The following is a 22,684-nucleotide window of genomic DNA, read 5'->3' as shown; positions in this document are numbered from 1 at the left end:
GAAGTGCCCGTGTTGTATATATATATATATATATATATATATATATATATATATATATATATATATATATATATATATATATATATATATATATATATATTTCACGTGATATTTTAGGCTAAAATAATTCCGCACAAGGGATATTATGTATCAAGCAGGAATCAAATTATCATCATAATATAAACCCCGAGAATATGCTGTTTTCTAACCAGCTTGCCTGCAGAGTTTCGCTCCTTTAGATAAAAATAATTCAAAATACTTGAAAATTCTTACCGGTGCAGGTTATACCATCTTCCGCCAGTTGGAATCCCTTCTTACATATACATTGGAAGGGGCGGTCAGTTGCTGAGCTCTTACAGCCATCAGGACAAAGAGGATCTGCGACTTTTGCCGTGCACGCATCTGAAAAAAATATGGGAATTGTGCAAGATACATGAACATTGTCGTTGATCTGAAAATGTAATTTCATATTGTGAGTGCGAGCAGGATCGTGTGTTTCTACACAATCGAGCTTGTGCTGTCTCGGGGAGCACTAAACTCTAAATTACTATATATCAATTGGCCTTTTAATCAAACAAGAAGTCTTAAGCCGAATGCTAATTTTATTTGCTTTGCTTGTTCATTATATATAAATATATATGTATATTTATTTATTTATTTTAAGAGAGGAATCATGTTGGACATTGTTTTTACAATAGTCCTCTATACTGCATAATACCTACCGATGTAATCGAAGCAGATCTAAAGGAAAATACAAAAAAGTGCCACGTCGTGATGCTTAAAAATTTGTGTTTTCAGGAAGATATGATTAATGTTATGTAATATTTTTGACAACGTTATTTTGATAATCCTAATGAGGGACTTATCGAAGTCGCTCTAACAACTCTATTCCTTTTGTTTTCTATTTCACATTAAAGAGAAAAGCAGTTGTTTCAAGAAGGTAGGAAATAACGACGTTCAAGCAAGCTCTACTTAGAGGCCAAACGTTTACGAACATCTGTTCAGCTCTAAAGACTTTGTGTACTTCCTAAAATGCACTCATAAAAAAAACTAGAAATATGCCCGAGTTGTTTGCCTAATTTGCATGGGTAGACCTTGCGTATTTTTGCTACGGTGCATCTAGCGGGCTTTGCGTTATATATCATTCCTACAAACTTTATCCCTAATCTTTAATTTAAATTTTGATTCCTGCCAAAGCGAATGTTACTCTTTTTCATGTAAATTCTTAATTCATATAAGGCTCGTTAGAAAAAAATCATTTAATTATTCTTGTGGCGAGAAGCGATGACATATTTGAGGTAACGGCAAACAACCTTTAGTAATATATGTTACCTATTCATTACACTTTTATTTTGTAACAGATTTCAGTTAGCTTTTATAATATGAGTATTCTGAACTAATATTACTCACCAACACATGAGTCGTTTCTTGATATATATCCAGGTTTGCAGTAGCGCGTCTCGTCTGGCGTTTCTAATAAACATGACGAAACATGTTAACAGCTTGCAACTGGAAGATCTCAAATAGACATTTCGCTGAACAACTTTCCCGAGTTAAAGTGCAGTGGTCTCTTCACTGGATATATATAAAAAATTCGAGATCAAGTTCTCGAGAGCAAACGTCTGAACTATAATTGTTATATTACAATATATATGCACTAGGGTTGGGCACGTTATCGATTAACCTGGTGATTAATCGATTATGAATTAATTGCTATTAATAGTTTTAAACGGTCAATAGTTAAATTTTCCATGAATCGAAAGAAAGTAAAAATTAAACGAATTCACCACCCAGATGTGGGCGAGTACACCTGTATGAAGAGAAAACTAGGTAAAATTTTAACCCAATGTAAACTATAGCTATAGGGTCGAGATTTGTAACACCAGACAAACGCAGAAGGTTTCACGTGTCCCGGTTACTTCAACGCCGTTCGAGTGTCCATTTAGCGCAGCAGGGAATATTGTCAATAATCAAAAGAGGTCGCTGTTGCCGGAGAATATCAACGATGCTCTTTGCCTCGTGCAGCGGAAGTAAGAATCTGTGAGTTTGAGGGTCCTTGGACTGCTCTCAACTACACATCGAGGTCGATTCATAATTGAAATTCCATATTACGTTATTTATCACATAAGCCGAAAAAGCAAAAGAGTAAGATAATTTGGACTTTTCAGAACTATTACATAGGAAAATGAACGAGACCAGGTCCTTCAATTATTAGTTCATTAAAGTGTGGCGATTAATCGGGGAAGAAAGGTTTAATCGACACGCAGCTGTGATTTCACACACACCAGGTTTTTTTTTAATTTATAACGAGAACTATTCGAGTTTTCGACATTATCGCCTGATAAAGAGCAAAACAAAAACAATAAAATAACATTGTTATTTTATAAAAATATAACGATCACTTAAATATTATTTTAGTACACCTTAAATGTCCGAAGGATACGTTTATTATACTTTTAGAGTCCTTCGCGTTTTAGCAGTACGGTCCGCACGTCGATCGAGTCTTCGAAACAAGTGTGTACATAATAAAAGTGTATATTTATTAAACTAATAGTCAACTGAAATTTGACTTTACTGTAATTTGGATTATGCTTCATAGAAGTAAGTAATAATTAATATACGTCTACTGTATTACGTTTTACAAATTGGATACCGTACGTAGGTGGTTCCTATCTCAAGTTCGCAGCAGTCACTCAATTGAATATTTTTGATGTGATTTATCTCTTCGTGCACGTCGTCAAATCATACGCCGTTCGATGTGAGTACACTCAGTACAATCGCGTTTGTGTGTGCGTGTGCATGTGTGTGTGCGCGCGTGTGTTTGTGCGTGCGTTTGTGTGTGTGTGTGTCTGTGCGCGCGCGCGCGCGCGCGTGTGTGTGTGTGTGTGTGTGTGTGTGTGTTTACGGCAGTGACATGCTCGGCGTCCTAATGTTAAGCCTTACTGCAGGTAGCAGCTTTGAAACAAGAAATAAAAGTCTAAGACAAAATACATTCATATATATATGATTTCTATTTCAGATAAGAATCATGCCACTCGGGCAAGGACACATCACGCGGGTAATAAAAGTAGTATCTGTCTATTCCGCTATGGCTATTGGTTTATGGGAAAATGTAAAAAAATTATTTGAGAAATCCGATTTTTTTTTAACGGTTGTTTTAAGGATTGCATTTAGAAAATTACACCATTTCGTATATGCTGTACTAATGTAGATATCGTCTGGGATTTCCGTACCATTGTCTAAGCTGACGTAATGTTTCCGCGAATAACTACAGTTTGGCTGCGATCGGCTTTTTAAGTACTTAAGCTAATAAACAAAGCATTTTCTTATTTTATTGAGTTTAAGTTTGTAAAATATATGTAACCTGGGCCTTACTCGAGCAGTTTTCGATGTTCCATCCTTGACAGCAGCGGTCATCTTTGTCTAGGAGCTTTTTCTGACACAATTCCTCGCACGTCATATTGAAGTTCAGGCAGGCCACCGCTAAAAGAACAAGAAGGCAGCGTCTTCAGATTGTGTAATCATAATTCAGACAACACTCACATCTGAATAAACACAGAACATTGCTTTGAAGTCAACTAAATGTCATAAAAATAGTTGTTTTTAACCAGAGATCCCTTGCAGTGATTTTGAAAACTACGTATGATGTCAGGATTCGGAATGTTTCACTGATATTTTAGAATGTTTCCTTTATGCTCACCGAAACATTCGGGAATGGTAATCACTCACCAAAACTTTCAAAAAGGGAATCAGTATATTCAATTTAGAGTATTTTGATTGTGATAATGAAATACCTGTAAAATAGACATCAGACGCACTTTGGGATACTTAGTTGAGTTCAGGTTCGAAACTCAAATGTTTAGTGTATTTCATTTATTTTGCAAAACCCAATGTTTTGTATTTTGTTAGGTTAGCATCGCGTCATAACTGTCCTCTGTGGAAAATCACAGGCGCTGGCAATTTTAGCAAAACTGACGTACTTTTAAAATGTAAAAACCAAAGGTGCGAGCATATTACTGATGTTATGTATTCGTGTTAATCGTGCTGAATTTCTTTTTGGTGTTCGCATGTACACATAAATTTTTTTTGTTCGCTGATATTACAGTCCGCGAATGAATTTGTTCTTTTTATAGGTTAGAGATTTTTCACAGTATATGCGCTCGAGACGGAATTGCATTAAATTATGAGCATAAAACAAATATGGATTTTTTTAATTATCAAGTGGGCAAGATGTATGTATCAGGGAACAATATATATATATATTCAGAAATTCATTTTTAAGCGTGTGAGTTTTTATTTTAAGCAGAGGCTCAGTCCAAGTCAGCACGGTTTTGTCGCAGACGATCTGTTGAAACAAATCTTTTAGCCTTTTTGGACTTCGGGAAACCTATAGTTGGGTCCCGTCGTCAAGTTGATGGTATTTATTTTGACTTTTCGAAGGTGGTCCACCTCGTAGATTACAATTTATTGCTGTCGAAGCTGTCTCATATTGGTCTTTCTCCGGGTTTCCGCTATTGGTTTGCTATTTATCTCCGTAAAATCTCAAGTGTGGTTTTTCTACTTAGGGTGCAAATCATTCTTTATCTGTTGGACTCTGGGGTTCCATAAGGGTCGACCCTTGGAATTTTGCTTTTTGATACTTTTGTCGATGATATTGTAACTAGTGTGAGTGCCTCAATGATGCTTCAGTATGCCTATGACATGAAAATGTGTCGTAGTATCCACACGTCTGTGGATTGTGAATCGCTACAAAAAGATATTGAAATGCACTTCATTTGTGGTGCTGTGCGAACTCGCTAGTTTTAAACCCCACCAAAACTAAGGTTGTTTCTTTTTCCCGTGGGCAAATTTTGTTCTTCATGCTTACACATTAGATGGCTCTGAGATTTCAAGTTCTGTTGTGCGTCACCTTGCAATTTTGGTCAATTCACTCCTGAACTTTAACTATCATGTTTCAAATATTATTGATGATTTCTTGCGCATCCTGGGCATAATTGCACAGATTACCCGTGACTTCCGGAATTACACCTGTATACTGAACATTTCTCAGTTTTTGGTTCTATTGCGGTTGGACTTTTTTTCTACGGTATGGAATTCTTTGGGTGTCAGTCAGGTGCTCAGGTTGGAGTGCATACATAGCCGACGTGTCGAAATTGTATACGATCGCCACATTGGACGAAGTGTTTTTTTTTTATAATTATGTGGTTCTTTTCGGCACTCTTGGCCTTTCGCCTCTTTCAACCAGTTGACTAGTTCACCACATGATGTTTCTATATATGTTGTTCAATTCTGTTTTTGATTCCCCAACGTTATTGCGTAGAATCTCCATTCATGTCCCCCAGCGAAAGAATAGGTCCACTCCTTTTTTTACAAGGCTTATCTAGGGTGCAGTCCTCCACTGACACGGATGATGCTAATGTAAACATGTTTTTAACCCCCACGTGAAATTTTTATACCTTTTAAAACGTTCAAGCCTAGTATAGTGGTCAGGGCTGCCGTGTAGTTTGTTTAGTTCAGTGCTGTTTTATTATGTCAAGTGTAACCTTAAGAAAGGCCCATAAAGCCGTTAGGGAAACACAATAAAGCTCCCTGATATATATATTATTTATTTCAAGATACTGTTAACCCCACTTGGGGTCATTACAGGAGAGGGTAAAAAAAAAAGTACGGTACTGAACATTGCAGCAAAACAAAAACACCGCACACATTACAGCAGACAAAATATGATCAGAAATAAACAGCCGCAGGAAAACAAGAAACACCGCATCAACAAGTGAAGTTTACAGTCATATTACAAAGAAAACATTATTAAACTAGCAAACGGAAAGCACCACTCAATAGTAAAAAAAAAAAAAAAAAAACTAGTTCTGCAAGCGCTTCAAATTATTTAAAAACTCTACTGGGGAACTTGAGTTCACAATTTCCTGCGATAGAAGGTTCCATTCATCTATTGTTTTAGGAAAGAGAGAACAGTGAAATACATTAACTCTACTTTGAAAAGGCTGGATCATTTTAGAATGGCTATTTCTTAGAATGCGAGTTATACGGGGTTTCAAATACAGGGTATAGTCAATGTTGAAAAAACCATGATACATCATAAAAATATGCTTTAGTCGAGCATTCCTGCGCCGCTCAGAAAGTGGTATAAGGTCAAGCTGTTTTAACATGCCAGTGACAGATTCGGTTCGTCTATATTTTGAGAGTATGTACCTAGCGGAGTCTTTGTACGTTCTCTAATTTCTGAATCTGATTTTTTTTGATGGGGGTCCCATATTACATTTGCGTAATCTAATACTGGTCGTATGACTGTTTTGTAGACCATCAGCTTGGCACTCATAGTTGCATACCTAAAATTCATTTTCAAGTATCCTAAGGTACGCTTAGCAGAACAGCAGATATTGTTAACGTGGCTCCCCCATTTTAAGTTATTTTCAATTGTTACACCCAAATATTTATAACTATTCACTTCTCTTAAAGGAAACCCGTTAACTGTGTATACATAAGGGAGAATATTTTTCTTATTTGATATCCTTAGAAGCACAGTTTTGTCAATATTAATTAACATCCCCCATTCTTGGCACCATGACCCAATTTTCTGTAGAGCTCTGTCCAGACTAGTTTGATCCTCGCTAGTTTTAATATCTGTGTAAAGTAGACAGTCATCGGCAAATAATCGTACCGTAATAGAATCGTCAATGGTTTGCGCAATGTCATTAATATATATTAAAAATAAAACCGGACCCAAAACGGAGCCCTGTGGGACTCCTGATGATACTGGTAAAACGCCAGATGCCGTATTATTTATTTCAACAAATTGTTTTTTTTCCTTGAGGTATGCACTTATCCAATTAACCAATTCCGGGCTGACTCCAATTAATTTAAGTTTTTTTGTCAAGTATTTATGCGGGACTCGATCAAAAGCCTTCGACATATCTAGAAATATTGCGTCCGTTTGTCCCCCGGCATCAATAGATTTGCAGAAGTCGTGAATACATTCACTTAACTGGGTAACCGTTGAAAGTTTTCGTCTAAAGCCATGTTGGTTTTTATAGAGAAGGTTATTGTTTTCTAAGTGGTCGTATAATGACTTTGAGACAATGTGTTCCATTATTTTACAGCTGGTACTCGTCAGTGATATTGGCCTATAATTGGTTGGGAATAATTTGTTGCCAGCTTTAAAAATAGGCACGACTTTAGCGTATCGCCAGTCGGAGGGAACGGAACTTTGCGATAATGAAGCTTTAAAGATAATCGTTAGATATTTTGAAACCCACTCAGCGTACCGTTTTAAGAATGCGTTTGGAATGTTATCGCGTCCACCAGACTTATGCACTTTAAGTTGCAACAAAAGAGAAAAAATGCCTTCTTCTGAAATAGAAATATCTGTCATTATAGGTCCGTTGTATCCAACACCACCTCTCACATCGTGACCAGGACGTTCAGTCACGTTACTTGAGAACACGGACTGAAAGAAAGTGTTGAATACATTGGCCATAACCTCTGGATCATTGACGACCTCACCGTCAACTTCAAGATTTGATATGGGCTTTTTTGTGGGAGAGAGATAACGCCAAAATTGCTTGGGGTCCGACTTCATGAAATTTTGCATAGTGACAGTAAAATATTTTTGCTTTGATGCACGTAGGCTATCCTTTAATTTATCAGATAAACACGAAATTACTTGCATATTAACCAACTTCTTTTTATGTGTGTGTGTGTGTGCGTGTAGTAAATTGCGGTTTAATTCCATATTTATACAGGCTAGGTTGTGTTAGCCGATGCTTGCTCGATGGCGACCGCTTTCTGATTTGATCGAGTCCTCTGCCCGCTCGTGCACGTTCTCTCCCTCCATTTTTCGAGTCATCACATTCCTCCAGGTTTAGTTGCTGAGTTCCAGGGTGCACTCCAGCTTCGGGCAGGTCAGGCAGTGCTAAAAGTCTGTCTGAGGGACGCCGAACGCGCTGCGGGTACCGAGTGGAACGTTCATCCGGCGTTGAGGAGGTGTCGCCGGCCGACCCTGGGGCTGAATGAGGCAAATCTCCATCTGCTAACGCAGAGGGTCCTCGATTAGCAGTTGGATCCAAGAGCATCCATGGTTGCGGGCCTGATACTTCATGACTTCGTAGTTGTGCATCTAGTAAAATATGGTCCGAGTGAACGGGGATTGTGCGTCCTCGAGCGTCCACCAGATACCACTGTGGTCCTCGTCGGGAAACAATAACGCCTGGTGACCACGAGTGCTGGTTGCCTCTCACGTGCCGCACGAGGACCCGGTCACCCGCATCGAAGCTACGAAGTGGTCTTAGCGATTTGTCGTGCGCCAACTGCTGTTGGCGTTGATGCTCGACGAAGGTCCGCTCCCTACTTGGCTTTATGAAGTCAAGACGGTTTCGAAACGGCCGCTTGAGGAACAGCTCAGCCGGTGTACTTTCTGTTATAATATGAGGAGAACTGCGGTAGCTCAGGAGAAATCTGACCAGCCTTTGATTTTAGGTTTCTCCATGCGTGTTTCCTATGGATGAGTCTTTCATTCAAGCTCGCTTGAATGTTTGAACGGCTCGCTCAGCAGCTCCATTCGATGCCGGGTGATATGGCGGTGTGCGAATGTGCTTCACCCCGTTCGTTCGCAAGAAGTTTTCGAAATCCCCTGAAACGAACTGTGGTTCATTATCCGACAGACGCTCAGAGGGAACTCAATAGGACGCGAAAAGAAGAGAAGATGCGTTCCTCAGCATCTAAATGCGGCGAGCTGCCGTTGCCGTCCTTGTGGGTAGCACTTCTATCCACTTCGAAAAGCTGTTCATGACTACAAGATAGTGCTGCTTGGTCAGTTCAGCAAAATCGATATCAATTCTCTCCCACGGGACTCTTGCCCACAATCATGGGTGTAGCGTTGCTGCCACCGAATGGTTTTGCATAGACGCGCAAGCGTAGCACTTTTTGATGAAATCTTCTATATCTTTATACAACGTTGACCACCAAAGATGGTTTTGATCCTTGACCTTCATGCGACATGAGCCTGGGTGAACCTCGTGGCGTTCATGCAGCACTCGCGTTCTGAATGACGGTGGTACGATGACTCGGTACCCTCACAGAAGTAAACCTTGGTATGTGGATAGCTGGTCCCTCTTGTCAAAGTAAGGCCGGAGCACCTTGTCTTGGACGGAGTTGGGCCAACCTTTCAGGGTAAAGTCCAGCACCCTGGTTAACGTTGGATCTCATCCTCGTCGCCAAATGTAGTAAATTGCCGGTCTAATTCCATATTTATGCAGGCTAGGCTGTGCTAGGCGATGCTTGCCCGATGGCGGCCGGTTCCTGATTCGCTCGAGCTCTCTGCCCGCTTGTGCAGGCTCTCTTCCTCCATTGCCCGAGTATATGTATGTATATATATATATATGTATATATATTAGTAACTCCGAGAGTACGCATCTTTCACTTATTAACTTTTCCCTGTCCATTGTTTTTATATTTACCTTACCTATATATATATATATATATAAAGCTGAGAAGAAAAAAAAACCTTAGTGAAAACAGCAACAACGGACGATTTAATCTTCCACATTTCGGCCGGAGGCCTGGTTCACACTTACAGCTGATCCGCTGCCGCAGAAGCTGAATTGGCCGCTGCAATGCACACTGGACGCTACGCCCGGCGGCCGAATTCTTGCAGATTCGCCCGCCGATTCGCAAGTGTCAACCAGGCCGGAGTCCGGCCATCGTCAGACGTCGGCCGGAGTCCGGTCTTCCTGACGAAGGCCGGACTCCGGCCGAAATGTCGAAGATTAAATCGTCCGTTGTTGCTGTTTTCACTAAGGGTTTTTTTTTTCTCAGCTTTATACCCACGCCTTCGGCCTCCCGCCACCATGCTCGTTATATTTATATATATATATATATCAGTGTGTCGAACCGAAAAAAATACGGGTTCGGTTACGGTTCAGGTTCAGGTAAATTTATTTTGTTCCGGTTCAGTTACGGTTCGATTAACTTGATCCGCGAACCGGTTCGCGAACCGGTTCGGAAATTATAAATGACATATTGCAACATCAAAATAAATTACAAATAAAACATCCGAGATCAGCACATACGAAACGGGATACATCGTAGTGTAAGGCACAGGGATTTCTACCAGGAATGGTTTCTTTGTGTGCACTCAAAGGTTACCTCACCGACGTTTACGCATTCGGACTTCATCTAATTGGGTCCGACGCAGTAGCTGTAAAATCCGCGACCTCCTTGCAAACGCACTTACAAGTAGAACTCGCTGACTATCCCGCCACCTCGGCGTGTAAGCAATTGAAGGAACAGTGGGGAGAAAATACAGCTTTCTTTATTTGAACTAGCCTTCGGTAACTCAAATTAGACCCTTAAAGAAGTTTTCATTAAACAAGATACGGAATATGAAAAACACTTCACCGAACGCAACGCCAGAAGAACGTAATAGGATAAATATTAAAATAGAAGAGCTCGCTGTCTCACAAATATGTTAGCTTCTAAGTGCCTATACGAAACCGGATGCGTTATTATCAAACTCCACAGCCTTTTCTTTTCTCATTCCGATGGAAGCAAGCTTCAAGAACTCGCGCGTTCTAGAAACGTGTTATGAAATGAGCACAGCAGCATTTAGGATTTACGAGATTGTAGGAAAATGAAATCCTGTGACGCGATTTTTTTTTTGCACAGCCTTCCAATTCTCTTTCTTCCGTGCAAGCCGCGACCACCGCAATACTCGTTCCTATGTCAAGATTCATGGATGCAGCGTTTGTCAAGATTCATGGACGCAGCGTTTATATTCCTAAGACTGAGTGGAGAAGAAAAATATGTAAGCGAGGTGTGTGTCAGTTGACGGCACTTAAAGAACAAATGGCATTGATAGCACATTCATTGTCAACAACGCGTGGCCAAACCGTTTTGACATGAGCCGGTAGCGGTTATTTTTTATCCGGTTCAGTTCTGGTTCGGGTTCATCGCGATAACAATATAACGGTTCGGGTTCGGGTTTAGTTCCGGAAAAAATACCGGTTCGGTTCCGGTTTTCCGTTCGGTTCGGTTCCAGTTCGACACCCTGATATATATATATATATATATATATATATATATATATATATATAACGGGCATGGTGGCGGGAGGCCGAAGGCGTGGGTATAAAACTGAGAAGAAAAAAACCCTTAGTGAAAAACAGCAACAACGGACGATTTAATCTTCGACGTTTCGGCCGGAGTCCGGCCTTCTTCAGTCCGGCCTTCCTGACGAAGGCCGGACTCCGGCCGAAACGTCGAAGATTAAATCGTCCGTTGTTGCTGTTTTTCACTAAGGGTTTTTTTCTTCTCAGTTTTATATATATATATATATATATATATATAGTCCCTTGATACGAACAGTCTTTCACATTGCGGTACGGTGGCCACGACAATCCTGGAACTTGGGTTTCCGGTGACTTCGCTATAATTGGATGTTTTTTTTTTAGAGCAGAGTTTGGATTTTGGGGAGCCGCTGCATGGTACAAACATTTGAAACAGCTGCACAGAACATTAAAAAAATTAAGAGGCGTGAGTTATCCTTGTGTATGCACCCTTCTGTTTGTGCCTGCGAGGTTCTGTCGCTTTCGCATACTAATTATCTGATTACGTTCAAGTTTATGCCTGTAAAATATTTCGGTTACCAACAAATATTTCTTGTTTGTGAACAAAGCACCCCTTTATTTTGTTATCTCCACTGTTTAATATTTTTGCACGAACGACTTTACAGCTTAGCATCAGCAATTAAGGCAAAATATGTGAGCAATAGGAAACTATTCCTGTCACCTTTTTGTATTTTCTTATCTCTGACGTACTTCCATCTCACGGTTCGGGGCCGCGACATTCGGCGAATATTAAGTTCGTGGCCCACTTGGAACTACGGTTGGTATGGATATCTTTTTTTTCCCCCTAGGAAATTGTACAGGGTGTACTTTTGTAGTCTTTACATATTTGTTAAAAAAAGGAAAAAGCTACATCAAGTTATTTGCCCATGTAGGTCATACATCCAGGACGACATAACATACGTGCAAAAATTAATCGTCATGATAAGTCAATTAACTTCCTAAAGCTTATTTACTGACTTTGTTTTTAGTTATAAGTAAACACTAATGCCGTAAGGTAGTTATTTGGGCCAGTTGGTTCATAGCTAAGGAATACACTGCTGAAATAACGGAATGACCAAGCCATGAGGGACAGAAAAGGGCGCCTTGGTTGACCCTCTTGCATTAGTCCTTGTGTTACTTTGACACTGTTTGTTTTTAGAAAAAACATGTAGCTCCAATTAGAAACCTACAGAGCCTTGTCGAAAAGCACTAGATCAGTAAAATTTACAAATATCTAGAGCGCGTGGTAACCACGGTATTGCGCTAAAGTCGCCACTCGTGCGACAGGCGGCAGGCTGGCTGTATGATAAGAGACGGAAGGACCGCGCAGGGGCGCATTTTTTCAAACCCATTGTGCATGCTGCATAAGTGGTAGCTTTAGCGCATCAATGCGCTTCCCAAGCACTCTGTCTGATTTTGTGGGTTTCGACGACGCTCAGCAAGTTTCTAACTGAAATAATATGTCTATACTCACTAACTCAAAAGTTTATTAACTTAATTCAATTAATTAATAAACTCATCGTGACAATTACCCTTATACTATGTCCAACTGAATGTATAAACCACCCTCATAAACGGCATATGTATTCCTTTCAATGCAATTTAAACTAAGTTTGAAATTCTACCGAAGAGCCTGCATTTTGATCATATGTAAAGTGGGCGAGGACTACAAATATTAAGGTACCTAAGAGAGCACATCCATGGCTTCAATTTTCGATAGAGCACAAAAGTATCCAATGAAGGTGAGCAATGAAAGGATCCCATGCACTTACAAAGCCCTAGAGACGACTAGAGAAAAATGTGCTTATGAACACCGAGAATGACGTTTCTGTTGCTCATTTGTCCTAAGCAAGAAACGACCGCGTACTTTAGATCTAGCTTATTATTAGCTTTATTCGCCGGGATTATACTATTGTTATAAGGTTGATAGCTGGACTAGTTGGTAATCGTTGTACATAATGGAATAAAACAGCGCAAAGACACAGAAAGGAGGAGAGAAACCAGACTGGACTGTGCTCTGTCCTGTCTGGTTTGTCTCTTCCTTTTTGTATCTTTGCGCTGTTTTATTCCATTATACAATTGTTCGTTGGGTTCGGCAGGAAAGTCATGCCACGTGAATTTTTTTTTTATCGTATGACATAACGTTAGCGAAATACATACGCCAGAAAAAATGAACTTAACAGTTTTAAATACTCACGAACGCATTTTTTGTTGATAAACTTCTCGGCGGGTCCACAGTCGCACGAAACTTCATCTCCCTTCAGCACAGCTGTAGCACCGTACTCTTGGCACTTGAATTTTGCCTCTTTATTTACTGGAAAAAACAGTGTGTTTAAACTTGCATGAGCATTTATATATTCCTCTCTTGTAGTTTTATCTACGCGTACATTTTTTTCTGGGTAGTCAGTTCGAGAGTACAAATCAATCTCTTACAAGTTCATTATCTACCAAAAAGGCAAAGTGACAGACCGCTGCCTTAAACACGGGCCAACAAAAATGTATTAGAGTCATGTATGCAAAGTAATCTACTTTAGCCTTAGTTTCCTGTGTGCGAGTGAAGAAATCCTTGGGAAAGAAGACCAATTGACAATGTATAAATCTGTACTTTAAATTTACATCGGTCTAGACGCGGATTCTTATGTGCGCCGTACTACAAGTTCAGCTGCGTGTGCTGCTCCCGATTCGCTCACTTTGGCTAATTCCAGCTGCGCAATATGGATTACGAAACGTGTTGCATACACGCAGAAAGATAGCTTAGTTACTGTAAGTTACCAAACTCTACGAAATTGCCAAATATTTTAAAGGTGCTTGAATCAGCAAGCACTAACAAGGAGTCGCCAATTCTTCTAAAGCGCGAACTTCAGGACTACATCCCATAGTGTGAAATGAATGTGCTGCTTATGGTAACCGACTTCTGCTGTAAGATATGGTGTGTGACTCTAACTTGGTCAAGTAAACGTTTTTTTGTTTTTTTTTTATTATAGTGTCCGGTCTAAACTTGCTGTGACTCGCACGTATCTCAATTAGCTTCCTAAAACTTGTGGAAAACAATATGTACAACTCGTAATAGCCGAGAAAGACAAATCAGGCTTTTTTTTAAATTCGTAAGTATATCTTTGATTAAAAAAAAAAAAGCAAGCAATAGTTTCTGCGCATGGGAGCGTTCAGCAACAACCAGTGTGTAACACTTTTATTTTCTTCAATACAGCTTTAGTTCCTCATCTCCTGAGCCTGAAATAAATTTCAATGAATTTATTTATTGGTTTCCTTATGGTGTCTGAGCTTCTAGTTGTTTTTGATATGGTAGTAAGGCGCGCCTATTATGACCTATTTGGCGGAAAGTTGGTGGAGGTTTAAAGATTTTGATTATTTTCTTTTGAATGATCAATATAATTGGTATAGTTTCCTTTTCCTCAAGTTAAACAAAAAATAAAGCATTTGTTTTTGTAAGGTTGATTTCATCTTCAAAAAATCATGCAGTAAATAAGGTCCAAATGATTTCTGTGCTAAAAGACTTAGCCCATTATGATATTGCACTTGAAGTTGTCAGCTATCTTTATAAACTCTGAAGTCTGGCAACACCTTACCCGAACAGAAAACGTATATTTAGTACATGCTTTTATACGTGTATCAACTCATGCAAACGTGCAACTCTAAAATAATTAATAGGAGTTTTTGTTTAAATTCACTATAGGCTTAATATGTTATGTCCGGCATAACATGAAAAAAGAAGAAGACGCGCCTCGTCTTCTTCTGCGACATCAGACAGTGCACGTGCCTGCGGATGCAGGGACATTCTGTCACGCCGCCATCACGATCGCAGAGTAAAGCTACTCGTTGTGCTTTCCGTAAGCGACTCCTGATTACTCAGCACTTAACATTGGCGACGAAGGCGGACCAGAACCGCAAAAGGGAAGACTTGCATCGTTTGAACGATGTCAGCGCTGCAAGGCAAGGTCGAAGAGTTCGACGGTACTGCGTGGTCGGCCTGGGCGGAGCGCTTGGACTTCTACTTCCAGGCGAACGATGTGCAAGACGCCGGAAAGAAGAGGGCGCTACTGCTGACTTTATGCGGCGCAGAGACCTACAGCACAGTTCGAGCGCTAGTTGCACCCCACAAGCCAGGAGAAGTTTCTTTCAACGAAATTATGTCCTTGCTAGGGGACCATTACGATCCAAGACCATCCGAACTCTTCTGTCGAAGCAAATTTCAGAGGCGTGATCAACATCCAGGGGAGTCAATTGCTTGCTACGTGGCAGCACTTAAGAAATTGGCAACTGACTGTAACTTTGGCGTGTTGACGACAGCTACATCGCCAACGACGACAGCGGGTTCGTTGAGTGCCGGCGGCACAGCGTCAGCGGGGTCGTCGAGCTCCGGAGGCATATTGGCTTCCAATCCAACGATGCTGCCGCTGGACGTGATGCTTCGTGACCGCTTCGTCTGCGGAGTTCAAGATGAGCGTATTCAACAACGTCTTTTTGCAGAACAAAAACTCACATTCAAGCAAGCTTACGATATTGCCATCAGACTTGAGAGTGCAGTGCAACAACAACAGGAGCTGAAACTCCCCAAACCAGACCTCAACAAAATGTGTAGAACTACGAACCGGGCAGCCACCACTTCCAGTGGTCAGCCGGAGACGCCGTGTTACCGCTGCAATGAGCAACACAGCGCACAAACCTGTCGATTTCGCAAAACATCGTGCCGATTTTGCAGAAAGACGGGTCACATTGAGAAGGCTTGCCGAATGAAGGCTCGATCCGGAGCTGCACAACGCTCGACCAACCTGGTGAGCGATGACCAAAACGAGACTGATCAGTCAGTAAGTGATTTTGACATGCAGGAACTTAACGCTGTTCGTGCCAGCGTCGTGGTTCCCAAGTACCTCATAACGCTTAAAGTAGAAGGAAGAGCACTAGAATTTGAAGTTGACTCTGGTGCAGCAGTCACGGTCATCAGCCAAGAGACCTACAGGCGAACATGGCCAAACAAGCCACCTCCGTTACAGAAAGAGAATATGACGCTGCAGACGTGGACCGGTGAAGGACTCCGAGTTCTCGGTTCAGCGCAGGTACACGTAAAGCATAAGTCTAAGGACTATATCCTGCCACTCCTAGTCACAACCGGAACAGGATGTAACCTGATGGGACGCAACTGGTTTTCAGCACTGCAGATTCGACTCAGTGGTATTCACCACATTGAGCAAGACCGTACTATCACAACGGTGCTCAGCGCGCACAGTGAGGTCTTCAAGTCTGAGATCACAGGGTACATCGGACCAACGGTACACTTGGAGATGAAAGAAACAGCAACACCCAAGTTCCTTAAAGCCCGACAAGTACCATTTGCACTACGGCCAGTAGTTGAATGCGAATTGCTAGCATTGCAGAAGCAAGGCATTATAGAGCCGGTTCAGCACTCCGCGTGGGCAACGCCTGTCGTGGTTGTCAGGAAGAAAGATGGATCCGTGAGGCTCTGCGGGGATTACCGCAGTACCGTGAACGACGCAGCAAAGCCGGCATCCTACCCGCTCCCGACACCGACGGAGGCTCTATCAAACCTTCAAGGAGGAACTGTCTTTTCGACCCTTGATCTCGCGCAAGCGTATCAGCAGCTGCGAGTAACGGATACGACCGCCGAAATACTGACGATCAACACGATCAAGGGGCTCTACAGAGTGAAGCGACTACCTTTCGGAATCGCGGCCGCCCCGGCGATATTTCAACGAGTCATGGAAACCACACTCGCAGCCATTCCGGGAGTTAGCGTTTACCTTGACGATATAATCATCAGCGGAACAACTCCAAGTGAGCACGCGCGTCGGCTGGATGAGGTACTCTCACGACTGGAAAAGGCAGGGCTGAAGCTCAAGCAAAGCAAGTGCTTCTTCGGCGTGAAGGAGGTCAAATTCTTAGGTCACCGCATAAACGCCGAAGGAATTCATCCAACCCAGGACAAGATCCAAGCAGTAGTCGAAGCCCCAGAACCAGAGAACAAGACGCAGTTACAGTCCTTTTTAGGCCTCCTGGCGTTTTACGACAGGTTTTTAAAGGATCGCGCGACAATCGCGAAGGAACTGTACGAACTACTTGAACAGAACAGAGAGTGGAGGTGGGAAGAAACACACCGAAGGGCTTTCAAAAAGCTGAAAGATCTAGTGGCGAACTACACTGTGCTCGCACACTATGATGGAAAACGACCTCTAGTGTTGTCTTGCGACGCCTCACCATATGGAGTGGGAGCCGTACTTGCACAGCAAGATGCTGATGGGCGGGAGGCTCCGATCGCTTTTGCATCCAGAACGCTTGGCAGTGCCGAGCGGAACTATTCGCAACTTGATCGTGAAGGCCTCGCTATCGTGTACGGAGTTCACCACTTCCATCAATACATAGCTGGGAGGTCCGTGACCATATTCACAGACCATCAGCCTTTGCTAGGTATCATCGGCTCCAACAAGCCTGTTCCACAAGTATTATCACCAAGGATGACTAGATGGTGCGTGAAACTGGCAGCCTACCACTACGACCTGAAATACAGGCCAGGAAATCGTCACCAGAACGCAGACGCTCTCAGTCGGCTTCCGTTACCACACACAGAAGACGAATTGAATCCACCTGGCGACATCTTGATGTTTGAAGGATTGTCACGGCCTCCTCTGTCAGCGCAACAGGTAGCAGAAGCGACAGCAAAGGACACTGTGCTGGTTGAAGTGTTAGAGGCAATTCAAAGGGCACTCTTCATCGACTCAAATCACCAGAGTTCGCACCTTACACAAAAAAGGCGGCAGAACTGTCGACACACCGAAATTGTCTGACATGGGGGGCACGCATTGTGATCCCCACGCGGCTGAGGACGGACGCGTTGACGTTGATTCACGCGGGGCACCGCGGAATTATAGCAATGAAGACATGCGCACGGAGCTACCTCTGGTGGCCCGGTATCGACGCAGACATAGAGTCATTCGTCGCAGAATGCACTGCCTGCCAGACCCACCGCAAGACACCACCGAAGGAGCCCATGCCAGTCTGGCACAGACCCTCCCACCCTTGGGATACTATTCACGTGGACTTTGCGGGTCCTGTTGAAGGCCAAGTTTTTCTGGTGGTCGTGGACGCATACACTAAATGGGTGGAAGTCCGAGTGATGCGAAACATGACGTCGGCTGCCGTCATTAGAGAATTGAGGGCTATCTTCGCAACTTTCGGCGTTCCCCGGAAGGTGGTTTCGGACAACGGCACAGCGTTTGTGTCCGACGACATCAAGACCTTCTACCGGAATAACGATGTAATATCGATCACAAGCGCGCCATACCATCCAGCAACTAACGGCCAGGCTGAACGCATGGTTCAAGAGCTGAAAATGGCACTAGCTAAAAGAGGAAGAGAAGATCTGAATTGTGTGGTTGCCAGATTTTTATTCAAACAACATACAACAATCCATGTGGCAACAGGAAAGACACCTGCTTGGATGCTTTTTGGGAGAGAACTTCCGTCTGCTCTCGAGCGACTAAAGACGTTCTGCCCCGAGACACCTGAAAGCACTGCCACCTTTACAAACCCACGCAAGCTGAATGTAGGCCAAGCAGTGTGGGTTAAAACATTTCCAGACGGTAAAAAGTGGATACCGGGAGTGATCGAACGTCAGCTGGGACATCGCTCTTGGATGATTCGGGTAGAGCAAGGTTCAATTCGCCGGCACACCAACCACATACGGCCGCGAAGAGTGGCATCGCATAATCAACCTCCACAGACAGCTGTGGCACCCGCATGGGACATTAACAGCCGTGATGACCTGGCTCCGCAACCATCGACAACCATCAGGGACAACAGCACAACTGCTATTCCCGAGGAATCGCTGCCTGTTGTGCCGCCGGCAGAGCCTGACACTTCAGGCACTCGAAGAAGTTCCCGAGACCGGCGACCACCTCAAAGATATGGACATGACGTCTAGTGGGGGGAGGTGTTATGTCCGGCATAACATGAAAAAAGAAGAAGACGCGCCTCGTCTTCTTCTGCGACATCAGACAGTGCACGTGCCTGCGGATGCAGGGACATTCTGTCACGCCGCCATCACGATCGCAGAGTAAAGCTACTCGTTGTGCTTTCCGTAAGCGACTCCTGATTACTCAGCACTTAACATATATCATAACTGTAATACTTACTTTTGCAGAACTCTGTTAGCCCCGGGATCCCCCCGCATTTGCAGTGACGCTTCTTTGAACCGTTTCCGTCATCGCAGTATCCAATCTTGCACGGTAACGGACCGCAAGACTGCCAATCTAGGAAGGTGTGACCAACAGATATATTATTAAAATACCAAGAAAACCGCTCTTTTAATTTTATGCATGACAATAAAACAACCTCTCTACTGGAAATTTATTCTGACACAGTGGCAGTTTGATCATTCGATAGATGTATCAAACTTTTAGTGTGTCCATCTGTCCTCTTTACTGATGTAGCATAGATCCATACCTTCGAAGAAAGTGTTAATGCGAACTAAAATTATGGAAATGCATACTATCAGGTATACTACACACATTTTATGTTGGGGACTACGTCACTCTAAATGTTTAGCACAAATTGAGAAAACGAAAAAGCAATTTGGTTGTAGTGGCAGGTTCGCTGTCTTATATAAAACCGGCCCCAGAGAAGCATTGATTAAGTGAGTGGAAAACGAGGACACATCGAGCAGAGCTCGAACAAGGGAACTCGGGAATAGAAGTCTGGCACGGAACGGCGAAATGTCAAGGTGCTAGGAGCAGCTCGTCCCATATACGTACCTTGCGTTGTACGATCTACGGGGCGGTCGTTAAAGGGCCTGATCGGATGTTGTCTAAACCAGAAACAGTTTTTATGGTGTTTGCTTAACATTTTTACTAGAACCAAGGTTTTACAAGGCATTTAAGTGTTGTGGGCTCATTCATTTCCAACAATGTTATGTGTTCGAACGAGTGCTACTACTCACGCAAAGTAAAATGGGGTCCCTCAAGATTAGTGTTGTGTGTAGCCAAATTGTCGACGTTATAAACATGACGGAACTTTGCAGCTTGCGCTGTCACACTGAACACGCAGCGGCGAGTTTTCAAGCTTCATTGCCAGACCTTGTACGTCAAAGAAATCACGTTCCTTTACTCACGTTTGCATGTTTTATCGTTAGCGTCGTAAAATCCGCCTTTTGGGCTACTGCACTGAAATGAGTCTATAGCGGGAAGAGCCACGCATTTTGCAAGGTCTCCACATAATGCGGATCCGACTCGTTTGCAGATTCCTATGGTAAAAAAAAATAACATTAGTGTTTGGAGGAAATATGAAAGTGCATTTTATAATACAAGCTTTCTTCGTCTAACTAAATAATCAAATTGCCCCTTATTTTTGTATATTGATTAAGTTAGCCGGACCGATCAATGAATTCGCAGCTCTATGTTGGATCGGCTCAACGAAAAATTAATATTCAACAAAGCAAACTGACGAAAAATATCCCTGCCAAGGTTCGCATGTACTCATAGCTTGTCACACGCTAAATGACGTCTTTTTTTTACTTTCTTGCATTTACAGCCTCACCGAGGCTCATAAGCCATCAAATGCCAAATACTTTTAATTGCTACGCAAACGGAATTTCTGAGGGGTGCTGTAACAAGTGAGTATATAACATTTTTAGTTGTAGTATTCAATAAAATGGCAATTTATCATTCTACGTAACTAATTGTGACGCTTAGTACGGCTTAAATATTTCAGGTACCATAATATGTTGCGTTATTCCTGTCATAATATAATATGTATTATATTGCTTACCCTTAGGGTCTTCATGAATTGTTTGGTCCTCGTTCGCCTCATTCTGAAGTGCCAATCCAAGGACAGGGGACGTTCTAGCGTCCCAGGCAAACACGGCCAGAGCAAAGACAATCAATGGCCTCATCGTAAGCCGATGCTTAAAGACAGACTGCAGCAGTATCCAGACCTGTGCCTCTACGGAGAAGCAGAGGTATTTTTTCAAGAGAGAGGACAATCGATATGTGGGCGCGATCCTGATAAAATGCTTTTGTGTTTCTGGTTACTAGGCAATGCGATAAGAATGACGTCTCTTGGGTTTCCTGCAGCCCCAAGGTTCCACTGTATGCGACGCGATAAGACGCTAGGTGACACAATTCTGTGCCAACCCACAGCTCTCGATTTTTTTTGTAAATCGAAACTTCATACGCCCTTATGTAATGCCTCACAAAGAGTTTTTTTAACGTGATAAATTATCGTAATAAAAACAGCTCACAGGCAACGAGGTAGAGAAGAGTAGAGAACGTAAAGCGCTGACTCCTAACTCATGCATTCTGGAATAAACAGGAAGACGAGACATCGGAAATGAAAGAAACGCACCATAAAAAGTACAAGACCAGTGATATACGAATGAGCCGTGCTAGAAAGAGAAGAGTACGCAGAAAAATTCCTCGACGTTCTAACGACATGATGCGTTAAAAGAGCGATTGCTCTGCTGCTTATTCGACGATATGACGATCGGATCGCATTGCGCCAATTGTGTATCATACGCTGATATGATATTGAGATGACGTTGCGTTGATTTAGCATCGATGAGTCGTTGATGAATAAAAAACAATTTAAGGACGTGATGTGTTTTCCCAACAAATTTAGCGGGAACCAGAATTTGGGCACAGGTCGCCTGACGTCCATTTTTTGGGAAATTTAGCGGGGAAACTGAGTTGGAGCAGATGTGATGTGACGTATTTGTTTCCGCTAAATTTAGCGGAAAACTTAAATTTGGCGGCAGATTCCGTGACGTCAAGTCACGTAACAAATTATACCGCCAAATTCAACTGGGAATCTGAATTGGTGCAAGGGTCACGTGGCGTCGATCATTCCGTTCAATTTAGCGGAGAAATTGACTTGGTGCATAGGTCGAATGACGTAAAGTATTTCGCTAAATATAGCCGGGAATCTGAATTTGTGTTTAGGTTTCGTGACGTCAAGTAACGTGTCATTAATTTTCGCTCTAAATTTAGCTGGGAAACCTTTCGTATACGCTCACGTCATAGAAAAACCGGCGAACGTGCCACTAACAGCTGTCGCTGCAAAAAGCCATACCGACCAAAAATCAATCGTTGTAGGCGTTGACTAAGAAGGCTACTTTTGTCTGACTAAAAGATAGTCAAAATCGGCTCACACATCGTTAATCATTATTTTAATACGATAGGCTTCTAGAAGTGCCCATGTTTGCCGGCCTCGTTATCTCCGTGTTACTTCTGTGTTCTAAAACAATTTAAAGCACTTGAAGGGGAAAGAGTGTAAATGTGGGAGGTCTCCCAACTTGACGTGAAGAAAATACAAATGATATCGTAGTCAGTCGTTTGGGCGTCGTCCGGTCTCTCCTATATAACATCAACCAGATGTTGGGAGATCTTTTACAGAACACCCTCTGAGCCGGGAACGAACTTGTTCTTGTGACGCTTTTGGCACCCGGGTGTTTAGGGATTGTCACTTACGGATCCCACCCTAGAGCATATTTTTCCCATCTTTTGGGGAACAGAAAACACTAGTGGGACCTCATTTCAGTC

General features: G+C 42.5%; 1 protein-coding gene across 11 annotated transcripts in view; it reads right to left on the bottom strand.

Moving 5' to 3' along the window:
- Nucleotides 1–21,144, bottom strand: part of LOC8053521 (glycoprotein antigen BM86) — a 63,129-nt gene extending 41,985 nt beyond the window's left edge. For 5 of the 11 annotated variants that reach the window (XM_040215120.3, XM_040215125.3, XM_040215126.3 and 2 more), the window contains exons 1-7: nt 20,916–21,120; nt 20,260–20,391; nt 19,286–19,402; nt 13,318–13,434; nt 3,376–3,483; nt 1,411–1,473; nt 274–402 (exon numbers count right to left, since the gene is read on the bottom strand). In XM_040215120.3, coding sequence (XP_040071054.1) covers nt 274–402; nt 1,411–1,473; nt 3,376–3,483; nt 13,318–13,434; nt 19,286–19,402; nt 20,260–20,391; nt 20,916–21,039 — 790 coding nt within the window. In that variant the 5' untranslated portion in view covers nt 21,040–21,120. Of the gene's footprint in view, nt 1–273; nt 403–1,410; nt 1,474–3,375; nt 3,484–13,317; nt 13,435–19,285; nt 19,403–20,259; nt 20,392–20,915 lie in introns of all 11 variants that reach the window. The other 6 variants (XM_040215123.3, XM_040215124.3, XM_040502681.2 and 3 more) reach the window with 4 other exon arrangements.
- Nucleotides 21,145–22,684: the final 1,540 nt, after the last annotated feature.

This window comes from Ixodes scapularis, unplaced genomic scaffold (genome assembly GCF_016920785.2).
Source record: "Ixodes scapularis isolate PalLabHiFi unplaced genomic scaffold, ASM1692078v2 PGA_scaffold0__279_contigs__length_252992795, whole genome shotgun sequence".
NCBI classification, from domain to species: domain Eukaryota; kingdom Metazoa; phylum Arthropoda; class Arachnida; order Ixodida; family Ixodidae; genus Ixodes; species Ixodes scapularis.
The sequence above is the reverse complement of the archived record's forward strand: the minus strand, read 5'-3'. Positions and strand labels throughout refer to the sequence as shown.